The sequence below is a fragment of the Petromyzon marinus genome, unplaced genomic scaffold, assembly GCF_048934315.1.
Source record: "Petromyzon marinus isolate PM22_M1 ecotype Great Lakes invasive population unplaced genomic scaffold, UKy_Petmar_22M1.pri1.0 PM_G_Scaffold_20, whole genome shotgun sequence".
Taxonomy (NCBI): Eukaryota; Metazoa; Chordata; class Hyperoartia; order Petromyzontiformes; family Petromyzontidae; genus Petromyzon; species Petromyzon marinus.
In genome coordinates this window covers 2089061-2102840 of record NW_027422762.1, presented here as the reverse complement: position 1 = coordinate 2102840, position 13780 = coordinate 2089061, and the positions used below count along the sequence as shown (strand labels likewise).

The 13780-nt window shown below is 43.3% G+C and overlaps 1 protein-coding gene across 1 annotated transcript in view; it reads right to left on the bottom strand.

The window, feature by feature from the left end:
- The window catches only part of LOC142912436 (E3 ubiquitin-protein ligase COP1-like), a 55240-nt gene extending 43570 nt beyond the window's left edge, over positions 1–11670 (bottom strand). Inside the window, exons 1-4 of the mRNA XM_076060635.1 lie at positions 11476–11670; positions 6889–6948; positions 1529–1626; positions 1021–1085 (exon numbers count right to left, since the gene is read on the bottom strand). Of these exons, the coding sequence (XP_075916750.1) occupies positions 1021–1085; positions 1529–1626; positions 6889–6948; positions 11476–11660 (408 nt within the window). The 5' untranslated portion in view covers positions 11661–11670. The remainder of the gene's footprint in view (positions 1–1020; positions 1086–1528; positions 1627–6888; positions 6949–11475) is intronic.
- Between the last annotated feature and the right edge of the window lie 2110 nt (positions 11671–13780).

The following is a 13780-nucleotide window of genomic DNA, read 5'->3' as shown; positions in this document are numbered from 1 at the left end:
CGCCACTACAAACAAATTAATATTACACGCAGCAGACCCTGAGACCCGTGACTACAAACAAATTAATATTACACGCAGCCAACCCTGAAACTCGCCACTACAAACAAATTCATATTACACGCAGCAAACCCTGAGACCCGTGACTACAAACAAATTAATATTACACGCAGCAGACCCTGAGACCCGTGACTACAAACAAATTAATATTACACGCAGCAGACCCTGAGACCCGCCACTACAAACAAAAAGACTTGTTGGGACCCTCCTGGAAAAAAATGTGTGACTCGGTCAAGCTTTCACGGATAAGCAAGTTGCAATAATAATAATAAAATAACCGTCTAGGACAGGGGTCACCAAACTACGGCCCGCGGGCCGGATTCAGCCCGCGACGTCAGTCCATCAGGCCCGCCGACGGTACTTGAATCTGGTTGAAAAAACGTACGGATACAATTTAAATATTATGTTTAGAATACCGGAAGATCTTCACGCGTGCGGAGACCTCCTTACTGCTATGTGCCTTAAATGTACTATATTAAATTGTAAATTATTGTATCTAGATGTTCTTGTTTATTGTGACGTTTGCTTATTTCGCGCCATCCCAAGTGGTAGCTCCGCCTACGCTCTGACGTTACCGTGGTTTCCATGGCAACGTCATGGCAACACGTTACCATGGTTTCCATGGCAACACGTTACCATGGTTTCCATGGCAACACACACACAAACACGCATCTTTCCCGCCCCCCAAGTATTGAACGGAATGTTTATGCGGCCCGCGATCGTCATTCTATCAGTTATCCGGCCCGCTGTGAAAAAAGTTTGGTGACCCCTGGTCTAGGACAATGGGCTGCACTTATTCTGTGAGAGTTCCGATCAGATTAGTTGTCCCAAGGACATCCTGCCCATTGCACAGAATAAAACTTGGGGATAATTTAATTTAAAGTTAATGCAACAAAATGTGCCGGTTATGTTTTTTCCCTGCACATCTCCGGCCAAGGCAAGACGTGCACGTGGGACACTTACCGGTTGTTCCATCTTAATTCTCTTCTCCTTAAGCCGCTGACGCTGCTTCAGGATCAGCTCATTCACTGCGAACAAAACGCGCGTGGAACAAAAAGCCGTTAAATATTCAATGATGCGAGCATCTTTCTTTCGGTAAAGTCACGTTGAAAGGAAACAATAAAATAATAAAATATATATAACAATAAAAATTATCACGACGTTTCGACCATAACACAAACGGTTGTCATCAGGTGTGTCATGCAAACCGACACACCTGATGACGGCCGTTTGTGTTATGGTCGAAACGTCGTGAGAATTTTTATTGTTTAATATATATTTTATTATTTTATTGTTTCCCTTCAACGTGACTTTACCGAAAGAGCTAAGAATATGAATAACTGCAGTCACGAAAGCTTTAAATCAAAATTTAATGCGAGCATCGTTAATTGAAGGCGTGTGTTGCATTGTGGTGAAACAAATATATGCAACAAAAATGCAGGTGGAAGGAAGATAAGTGAAAACAACTCACAGAGGAAGTTGGGAAATATGTGGGTTGGATGCTCAATGAGGTATCTGCAATTTGGGCAACGATTCGTCTCCTCCAGACTCCGACGGATGCATTTGCCACTGAAACAGACAAAATGCAACGGCGAGGAAATTGGCAATCATCGTTATTAGCATTTTCGGAAAGTTTACCAATCACCGAATATTGTCGTGCATTCATCAGACGGCGGAGCAAAAAATGGAACGCAATAACAAACTACTTCAGCATCCGCACTGCGTTAGCTCTGACCGGGCGAGACTCTGGCACAAAAGCCAAATTAAAGGGGCTGCAGTGCGTTCTATTCGGCTTGAACAAAAAAAACAAGTTTCCCGGCAATTATCGGACGTGCGAAACGCAAACCGTGCCGCGCCACTCGAAGCCAGCACAACCGCAATTGTTGGCAGGCAACACGGGGAAGGAGCGTGGGAAGCAGTGGTTAGGCAACTATGCGGTGAACCCGGCAGCCCGAGTTGGATTCTAGGCCACGGCTAACATCAGTGGCACGTCATATCCAAACCGGTCCTGGGGACCTGAGAACTAACTTCAATAAGCACTCTGACCGGAGTGGCAACGTACAGTAAAACAAACCCCCCACGACCGACAACACATGGCGAGGCCTCCATCCAGCAGTGAATTGAAAAGGGCTGTGAATTCGTGAGTTTTAATAGGAGGTGGTTTTCCTGCAAACCCTATCTGCTTTCTCCCAACAAAACTGGAAAAAAATACGTCGGGCATTGAGGTCACCGAATACTGGGGCTCTTTTAAAAATGGGAGTAAAAAAAAGCATCTGGCTTCGATGTGTATGGCTTACGTATTCAATTGCCTATGATGTAGCCTGCAAAAATGCCACAGCTGTCAATTCATTAACGTAAAAATTACAATTTTTAAAAGTGGACGTTACTACGATCACGCGAATGCTAAGTGTTTAAAGGTGCCTGCCTGCAAACCAAGCAAAGTTCAATATTAAATAACAATGCGCCGAGGAATCATGATACATCGCTATACATTCCTCTTGAAATGTAGAGAACTATGCACACATAACTACATTCTGTTTCCACACGTGTATATATTCTATATGCCCACTGGCTTTCCAGACGCATGTTCAACCAACTATGGACCAGTTTACACGTTTGAGGTCTCATCAGCAGTTAGGGCTTGCAAGGCAAATGTTGCTGGGTTGTCATATGTGGCAAATGCACTCCATCTAAATAATGGGGTCCATTCCAAATAAAATGAGTGTGTGTGTGTGTGTACTACTGCTCAGCAAGAAGTAAACTTTGAAGTACTTTGAAAAGAAAGCTTATCAGTAAGAGTTAACGGGCACAATTTCAGCAAAGGCATTTTAGGACTCAGACTTTTGCTATAAACATAGAAATAAAACACCCAGGGTAGTTCCTTATTAACAGAACGCTTGGCTTCATCTTATAATGCACTGATAATGCTGCATTTTCGTAAACAAACTCACAACGGTGTTCGCAAGGCTTGATTAATCATTAATTACACTGAAAATTGTGAGCCGCTCTATTTTGCAGTGGACACCAAAGCAACATCACTTTGCACATTTACGACACGTGCACTTAATCTTGTACACACCAGCTGTTGATAGCTTCGGTAAATACATCTTTTGTAGCAGAAATAAATTTCTGTATTTTATGTACCGTGCCAAATCTGACTCGGATGTTTTGTTTTTCCAAACATCTAGCTAGTTTATCAGTTACTCCCGCAATGTGCGGTATTTTAATCGTTTTCATTACTTGGTGCAGTTTCAATAGCAAGAGCATTGAAAAAGATGTATTACCGAAGCTATCCAAAGAAGGTGTGTACAGGATTAACTGCACGTGTGGTAAATGTTATGTTAGGCAAACAGGACGAATGATCAGCACAAGACTAAAAGAACATCAGAGGAATATTAAATTCTCCCAAATGCAACTGTCAGCAGTAGCAGAACACGCCTGCCAATAATATTGAAGTGTTGTGCAAAACGAGCGACTACTAGCCAAGACTAATTAGAGAATATATCGAAATTGAAAGAAATCAAAATAACTTTAACCGTTGTGATAGCTACCGCCTGAGTGCTGCGTGGAAGCGAATCATCAAATAATACATTAGTTAAATGCATGCCTACAAAGGGCAGCGTACTCCAATAGGGATTACCGTTGGTAATAAACACAATGGACAGGAAGGACTGGTTCAAAGGGCCTGCATAATGCACATGCATCATGTACGTTGCCTCAGTGATCCCCCCTCCCCCATCATTGTGCAAGAGCGCAGAAGCGTGGTCACCACATCTACGCCTCTATATAAGGTAACGAGACAGTAAGACTTCTCCACAAATCTGTCTGTCGCCTGATGAAGCTAGTTGTGATTACTGGCGAAACGTCGTACTCAGATTGTTAATGTTGTGGCTTGGCTATCCAACACACCGGTGTGCTGTACTAGTATACTACATTATACACTACACTATACACTACACTATACACTACACTATACACTACACTACACACTACACTATACACTACTACACACTACACTATACACTACACTATACACTACACTATACACTACACTGCACACTACACTATACACTACACTACACTACTACACACTACACTATACACTACACTATACACTACACTATACACTACACTATACACTACACTATACACTACACTACACACTACACTATACACTACTACACACTACACTATACACTACACTATACACTATACAATACACTACACTATACACTACACTATACACTACACTATACACTACACTATACACTACACTATACACTACACTATACACTACACTATACACTACTATACACTACACATACACTACACACTACACTATACACTACACTATACACTACACTATACACTACACTATACACTACACTATACACTACACTACTATACACTACACTATACACTACTATACACTACACTATACACTACTATACACTACACTATACACTACACTATACACTACACTACACACTACACTATACACTACTACACACTACACTATACACTACACTATACACTATACAATACACTACACTATACACTACACTATACACTACACTATACACTACACACTACACTATACACTACACTATACACTACACTATACACTACTATACACTACACTATACACTACACACTACACTATACACTACACTATACACTACACTATACACTACTATACACTACACATACACTACACACTACACTATACACTACACTATACACTACACTATACACTACACTATACACTACACTACTATACACTACACTATACACTACACTACTATACACTACACTATACACTACTATACACTACACTATACACTACACTATACACTACACTACACACTACACTATACACTACTACACACTACACTATACACTACACTATACACTATACAATACACTACACTATACACTACACTATACACTACACTATACACTACACACTACACTATACACTACACTATACACTACACTATACACTACTATACACTACACTATACACTACACACTACACTATACACTACACTACTATACACTACACTATACACTACACTACACACTACACTATACACTACACTATACACTACACTATACACTACACTATACACTACACTATACACTACACTACACACTAAACTACCCACTACACTATACACTACACTATACACTACTATACACTACACTATACACTACTATACACTACACTATACACTACACTATACACTACACTATACACTACACTATACACTACACTACACACTACACTATACACTACACACTACACTATACACTACACTATACACTACTATACACTACACACTACACTATACACTACACTATACACTACACTATACACTACACACTAGTGCTGTACTAGTGACGAATTGGCCACGTTCTGTTTAGGTGACAACCCTTACTAGTTGGCTGTGTCGGGTGGTGGCGGGTTTTAGCGACACAACATTTATATATTTATACGCGCTCTACCTCAAAAACCTCTATAATGGATCATATTGGTCGTGAAAGCCGACGTGTTAAGCAGAATTTGGTTAAAAAGCTAATTTAATATGAAGAATGTATATAGTGCTGTCACTGGCAATCAGGATTTGACCATTAACCAGCTAGATGGGAGACCAAGGTTAAAACATGGATGGATGCCCAGTTACAAACCCAGGATATCTCAGCAGTGCTGGCTTGGAACTCTGACCCGACCTTAGCAACCTGAGCCCTCCAGCCATTTCTATCCTCGAAACAGTCTTAAGAATACAAATTCAAAGACCGCCGATTAAGCCTTCAAGGGCTGTTGGGGTAAGCGTTGTTAGCAAGGACCTATGAAGGCCGGTACTGTTGTACACGATGGGGTGGGTGGCCCAGGTCTCGGTTCAGATATTCGTCACGGGTGATAGCCACGAGCGCGAATCGAACTCTGGTCGCCAGGTCCGTAGCACAGTACGCTAACCACTACACTACCGCTAACCACCACACTGCCGCTAACCACCACACTGCCGCTAACCACTACACTGCCGCTAACCACCACACTGCCGCTAACCACTACACTGCCGCTAACCACTACACTGCCGCTAACCACTACGCTACCGCTAACCACCACACTACTGCTAATCACTACACTACCGCTAACCACTACACCACCGCTAACCACTACGCTACCGCTAACCACTACACTACCGCTAACCACTACACCACCGCTAACCACTACACTACCGCTAACCACTACGCTGCCGCTAACCACTACACTACCGCTAACCACTACACTACCGCTAACCACTACACTACCGCTAACCACTACGCTACCGCTAACCACTACACTACCGCTAACCACTACGCTACCGCTAACCACTACACTACCGCTAACCACTACACTACCGCTAACCACCACACTACTGCTAACCACTACACTACCGCTAACCACTACACCACCACTAACCACTACGCTACCGCTAACCACTACACCACCGCTAACCACTACACCACCGCTAACCACTACACTACCGGTAACCACTACACTACCGCTAACCACTACACTACCGCATCCCACACGGACCATGCACAGCGTACCAAGTATGCATGAGGCGCCTAAATGTAATGTAACATTGCGCGATGCCGTGTCTTTCCTCGCAAGAACAACTATCCAGTGCCACGCGGTGCACCGCACGACATCCTTTATTCATCAACGTGCATGCACGGCCACTGAAGCGATCGTTGCCGCCTGCCGCGTATGATTCAACCTCGAGCGTGCAGCCCCCCCAACAAGTGAACGTAAGCAATTCTCCGCCAAGCAGAAGCACGTACCAGAAGCTGTGGCCACACTTGGTGATGTACGCCTCTTCCATCGTGTCGAAACAGATGGGGCTGAAAATGCAACGGCACAAGCAATCATCAGGTTAGCAACACAAGCAATCAGACTGCAACACAAGCGATCATCAGGTTGCTTGCGTTGCAGTCGAAACGTCGTGAGAATTGTGTCGTTTTATATTTTTATTATTTTATTGTTTCCCTTCTACGTGGCGGTGACGTTACCGAAAGAACCAAGAATATGAATCCCTGCAGTCACGGAAGCTTTAAATCAAAAAACATTCACATTTACGCGATCTAACCCAAAAAAAACCTACAGCATGGATTTGGTCAAACATCCTCATGCAAGATCCTTCTTTTATACGAAAAAAATATTTGATGTTTACACAGCATCATATATACTACGCAGTCTTGTCGCTCACTTAGGCTTTAACAGATGAAGAGCATTACGAACAGACTAAGACAGCTGACGCAGTCGGACAATTAAGGATTCTATAGCTACGATTTGCCAATAAAGTACTCCACACAGAAGATGCTCTAGGCCAGTGGTTCTTCTTAACCCGGGCACCTCCTGGGGGTGCGAGATTACCGTTCTGGGGGTGCGAGGCATGGCCACATTGTTTTTAAAGGTAAATCGTTGAAACGCGTACGTCAGCGCGGGCACGTAATTACAACTACTTTATAATAATAGGGTTTTTTCCCCTTTTTTCTGGCGACAAAATTGAAACCTTTTTTTACGAGGATTCATGTCTACTGCATTAACCACAATACCTGCAGTCAAAATGCAAACATAGTATGTGTCTGAATTAACCACAATACCTGCAGTCAAAATGCAAACACAGTATGTTTATTGTATTGCATTTTGACTGCAGGTATTGTGGTTAATGCAGTAACATGAATCCTTGTTAAAAAGGTTTCAATTTTGTTGTCAGAAAAAAGGGGAAAAACCCCTATTATTATATTTTGTTACTGGCAAAGGAGGTCTAATGATGTAGATGCTCACCCCGAGCCCTCATTACTTTTGACAGTGCATTGTCTTTGAGCTGCAAGCCTCGTGGCGTCATCTGGTCGAACACCAATTGGGTCGAGGCTCAAAAGAAAGCCGTCCCTTGGCGTGGACCAATCAGTTTCAACAGCAATGCATCATATATTATCATAGTATGTGTTTTGTTTGCATTTTGACTGCAGGTATTGTGGTTAATGCAGTAACATGAATCCTTGTAAAAAGGTTTCAGTTTTGTTGCCAGAAAAAAGGGGAAAAAACCCTTTTATTATATTTTGGTACTGGCAAAGGAGGTCTAATGATACAACTACTTTGCTTTATCAAGTCGATGTTTTATTCACGTCATAAAAATACAATTGAGAACCAATTTGGTGCAAGGTTGCAGTTAAGGTTAAGAACGACTTCTCGAGGACAGACAGATAGCTGTGGCAACTTCAGCACATCTTCTTTAGTTCTTTCGGTAAAGTCACCACCACGTAGAATGAGAATAAAATAATAAAATAACACAATAAAATTATCGCGACGTTTCGGCCACAACGCAAGCGGCCGTCTTCAGGTGCTTAAGGTTGTGTGAAATCCCTCCCCGTAGAGGCGGTTAAATTTCGATTTAAAGCTTTCGTGACTGCAAGGATTCATCTTCTTTGGTTCTTTCGGTAAGGTCACCACCACGTAGAATGGCCGAAACGTCGTGATAATTTTATTGTGTTATTTTATTACTTTATTCTCATTCTACGTGGTGGTGACTTTACCGAAAGAACCAAAGAAGATGAATCCTTGCAGTCACGAAAGCTTTAAATAGAAACTTCAGCACACTGAGACATCAATCAGCTTTAGCTTTTAGGACTAACAGAGCATCCACTAAAGCAATTACACAGCTATGGCAATTATAGTAATGGTGTATTAGAACGTTACCGAGCTCAGATGTCCCCGATAAAATGTTCCTTGGAAACACGAATACTTTGTTGTCGTTATTATAGGACCCAAAAAAAACTGTTAAAAATAATACATTTTTAGTACAACTAAGTCCAGTCTGCCCTGTAAAGCGCCAACAATTATTTTTAAAAACAATGCAAACGCGGGACAATGGCTAACATAACTTCTGCAAAATTTGTCGAATAATTTCACTCTAGAAGTAGACTGGAGTGACGGAACGAGTCCAATTGCGATGTTAGTACCGTTTGCATAAACATCTAAAACATCCTTGAAATTCAATTAAGCATCCCCGGATAAACGTAAACAATAAACGTCGTTATTGGCATTCACCCACCGAACACAAACACAAACTAAGCGCAATCAATACTGCATTAAACCAATGACGTAAATACTTTTTTTAAGTAAAGTGTCTCACCGATATTCGTACAAGGGTCTTTAAATGACCAAAAGCCATGCCAATGATCAACTGGTGGCCGAGTGCCTCCCCACACTCGCACCCTGCCGCCTGCCCGTCCACGACGATGTTTATACTCTTTGGTTCTTTTGGGTAAAGTCACGTAGGTGAAAATAAAATAACAAAAAATCACGACGTTTCGGCCACAACACAAGCGGCCTTCATCAGGTGAAGGGACGAGACTGTCTGGAGGACAGCGCTGGAGTGGGAGAAGCCACGCTTAGATCACGACCTTTAAGCTGTGTGAGAAGAAAAACACCAAGCGAGTTGACAAAGACGACGATATTCTTAGTTCTTTCGGTAAAGTCACGTTGAAGGGAAACAACAAAATAATAAAAAATATATAAAACAATAAAAATTCTCACGACGTTTCGACCATAACACAAACGGTCGTCTTCAGGTGTGTTGGTTTGCATAAATGTATTTTTAAACGGTGCATTTATTTATTTATAAAAAACGTTAGCGCCACGCGCAGCGATTTGGCAGTTTATTTAGGACTAGTCCATCTATATTCTGAAAAGAGGAGGGGGGAGACGAATTTTTTTTTTATGTATGCTGTCTGAAAGCCACTGTAAGCGTGAACAATCAATTAAGACCTGAAATGGTTTATCAAATCTTTCCAATGATTGCTAAGATAGAATCCATCTTCTCGGTTGAAATTGTCTCTGTGCTTGTATATGTGGATAGCCTCATGAACGAATCTCTCATGGTAGCCAGATGGCTTACAAAGACTATACAATCCGCAAAGCTATCACTCAAACCATGAAGAAGGACCCTCTTGAGGAGCCTTTCAAAACCATCACTTTACCCTACATTGCGGGGATCACAAAAAAGATCTCCAAAATCTTGAATAAACACAAGATCCAGGTCCGTTTTAACACATTACATAAAATCCGTGATATGGTTCCGTCTGTAAAAGATGTGATTCCGGACATACAATACCCTGGTGTCTACAAACTAAGTTGCCTCTGTGGTAGTAGTTACATTGGAGAAACCAAACGCCATGTCTCGGACCGCATTCGTGAACACAAAGCAGACCTTAAACACGGTAAGACCAACACCTCGGCCGTGGCAGATCATTGTTATAATTCAGTAGGCTCACATGCCATTTACTTTTCCAAGACAGAGGTTCTTTGTAAGCCATCTGGCTACCATGAGAGATTCGTTCATGAGGCTATCCACATATACAAGCACAGAGACAATTTCAACCGAGAAGATGGATTCTATCTTAGCAATCATTGGAAAGATTTGATAAACCATTTCAGGTCTTAATTGATTGTTCACGCTTACAGTGGCTTTCAGACAGCATACATAAAAAAAAAATTCGTCTCCCCCCTCCTCTTTTCAGAATATAGATGGACTAGTCCTAAATAAACTGCCAAATCGCTGCGCGTGGCGCTAACGTTTTTTATAAATAAATAAATGCACCGTTTAAAAATACATTTATGCAAACCAACACACCTGAAGACGACCGTTTGTGTTATGGTCGAAACGTCGTGAGAATTTTTATTGTTTTATATATTTTTTATTATTTTGTTGTTTCCCTTCAACGTGACTTTACCGAAAAAACTAAGAATATGAATTACTGCAGTCACGAAAGCTTTAAATCAAAAGGCGACGATGTTTGTTCGATCATCCTCCAGCGCACTGCTGCTGCTGCTACTTCATTTGCGGCTTTGTACAGAAGCCAAGTTCCAGAACCGGTTCGGGGCATCTCTCTCTCTCTCTCGGCACTGAGGTTTAGGCCGTTGCCTGGAATCAAACTCGGGGGGGGGGGGGGGGGAAACGGGGTCACGGAGCGCCGTAACCACTCAATCCACGGGTAGCTACTCCCTGTACCTGGGATAGAATCCCGGCGACGGCTTACATCGGTGGCAAGCGATACTTGAACCAGTCCTGCCCAGCCACCCCCCCCCAAGTACTTCCCAAACACGCACTGACCAGCGTGGTGAAGTATGGACAAGCAATTCGCACGGAGCGACACTGCGTATTCTAGATTTAAAGCTTTCGTGACTGCAAGGATCCATACTCTTTGGTTCTATTGGGTAAAGTCACGTAGGTAAACAGAACCAAAGAGTATCGACACCGCGTAATTTGGAGGCCTTCATCCACGAGTAGATTGGAGTTCTGTCGCGTACGCGAATGAACAGTCGACAAACCGCCATGCCGCCCGCGCGCGTCAAACCCAACCCACCACAAGAAGTCTTTGACCTTGTCTTCGTACGAGTTCACGAGGCCGTCACGGATGGCCGCTTGCGCCGGCCGCTTGCGCCGGCCGCCTCGAGGCGAGCCTCTCCCGGCCGCCCCGCTAGATGAGCCCGAGGCTCCGTCCGAAGAGCAGGACGACGAAGAGCCAGACGACGAAGAGCCGGACCCCATCACCGACGCCGTCGACATCGCCGAGGTCTGACAGAGGCGGATGCGAGACGTTAATAACAATGACAGTAAGACATTATTATTTGTTATTGTAATTCAAACGTCGTGAAGGAGAAACGAGGCAAACGTCTCCACCGCCACCCCCCCCCCCCACCACGCTAGAGGCGACTCGGTAGAGGCCCTGGCGTGGATCCCATCCCACCCCCCCGCGCCGAGAACAAAATGGACTAATCCGAGCGGGGGGACCACGTGACTGGCGCGTTTTTTGGGTTAGATCGCGTAAATGTAAATGTGTTTCGATTAAAGCTTTCGTGACTGCAGGGATTAATCTTCTTGGTACTTTCGGTAAAGTAACCACGTAGAAGGGAAACAATAAAGTAATAAAAATATAAAACAACAAGAACATTTTCTTGCTGTGGGTTTTACACCTGATGATGATTGTTTGTGTTGCGGTCGAAACGTCGTGAGAATTGTATTGTTTTATATTTTTATCACTTTATTGTTTCCCTTCTACGTGGTGGTGACTTTACCGAAAGAACCAAGAATACGCACCGATACTCTTCGGCTCTTTTCGTAAAGTCACGTGGTAGGTATAAAATAAAATAAATCACGACGTTTCGGGCGCAACACAAGCGTCCGTCATCAGGTGAGAAAGCATTCTCTGAGAAAGCATTCTCACAAGCGTCCGCCATGAGGTGAGAAAGCTTTCTCTGAGAAAGCATTCTCACAAGAGTCTGTCATCAGGTGAGAAAGCATTCTCAGAGAAAGCATTCTCACAAGCGTCCGCCATGAGGTGAGAAAGCTTTCTCTGAGAAAGCATTCTCACAAGCGTCCGCCATGAGGTGAGAAAGCATTCTCACCTGATGGCGGACGCTTGTGTCGCGCCCGAAACGTCGTCATTTATTTTATTTTGTACCCACTATGTGAAAGAACCAAAGAGTATGGATTCCTGCAGTCACGAAAGCTTCAAATCAAGATTAAATCACACCTATCCAAGACGATTTATCGTTGAACTCTGGGCGCATTCACCAAGTGGTTAAGTCACATTCGCCTATTGCTCTGCCACACAAATTCAATGAGACGAGCCCTTGCCTCCATGACAGTTAACTATATCTGCGCCTCGGTTTTCTCGGGTTTCTCTCGGTTCATATGGGGCTCTCTCTCTCTCAGGTTATTGGGCTTTCTACCAAAGGGGTTTTTTTTCCCATGCGGGGACTCGCGGATTTGAACCCCTTTCAGGATGACACGGGTGAACTACATTAATACGCAAACGCTGCTTTAGAACGTTCGCCACAGCTACATGAGCTCGCAAGTAAGAGTGTACGGAAAATACAGCCTTTTCTCAATCCTGCCATGAAGTTTTAATCCCGAACGAAAACTAAACCATTTTAATTGTATCCACGATGACAATTGCGGATCTTATATCGCGCGATCTATCGTAGTATCGTCGCAAAGCGGTAATCCCACTTGGAACCCAACACTGGGCCACCGATGACCTCTAGATTGCAGGTCCGGTGTGCTAACCATGACACCATGGCAGGATTCCATATACTGTACTTTAGTATGACATTTTACTACAATTTTATTTTACCAGGCAAGGCCCACTGAGCTGTATAGCTCTTTTTCAGAAGCGACCTGGCCAAAAAAATGATTGCTCAATGAAGTGGCTTATCATGTGGCGTTGTATAGCAGCCAAATACTCTAAACGCACGTTTCTCTAAATACTCTAAACGCATTCACAGGTGCAGGGGACCATGGTCCTTCCTATCTGCTCATCAGATTTTGTTTTCTTCCAGGGTTAGGAATGCGCGGATTTCTACGCGTGATGTGTTTTTGGCTCCCTCCACTCCCCCCGGGAACATGGGAGTCTGCCGAGTTGAAGCTCAAAGTAAAATACTGTGGAGATGAAAAGATGTTAATTGTTATACACCGCAGGACGATCACGAGAAATGACGGCGGCTTAGGAGAGGCCTTCATCCAGCAGTGGATTGCATATTACAATTTAGAGCTGGGACGATGAGTCCATGAAGGTGATTAATCGCCAAAAAATTGTAATCGACTGCATCTTTTTAAAGTCGATTACTCGGGCCTCAAGTCACCTCTCCGGCAGTGTGCGGCGACTG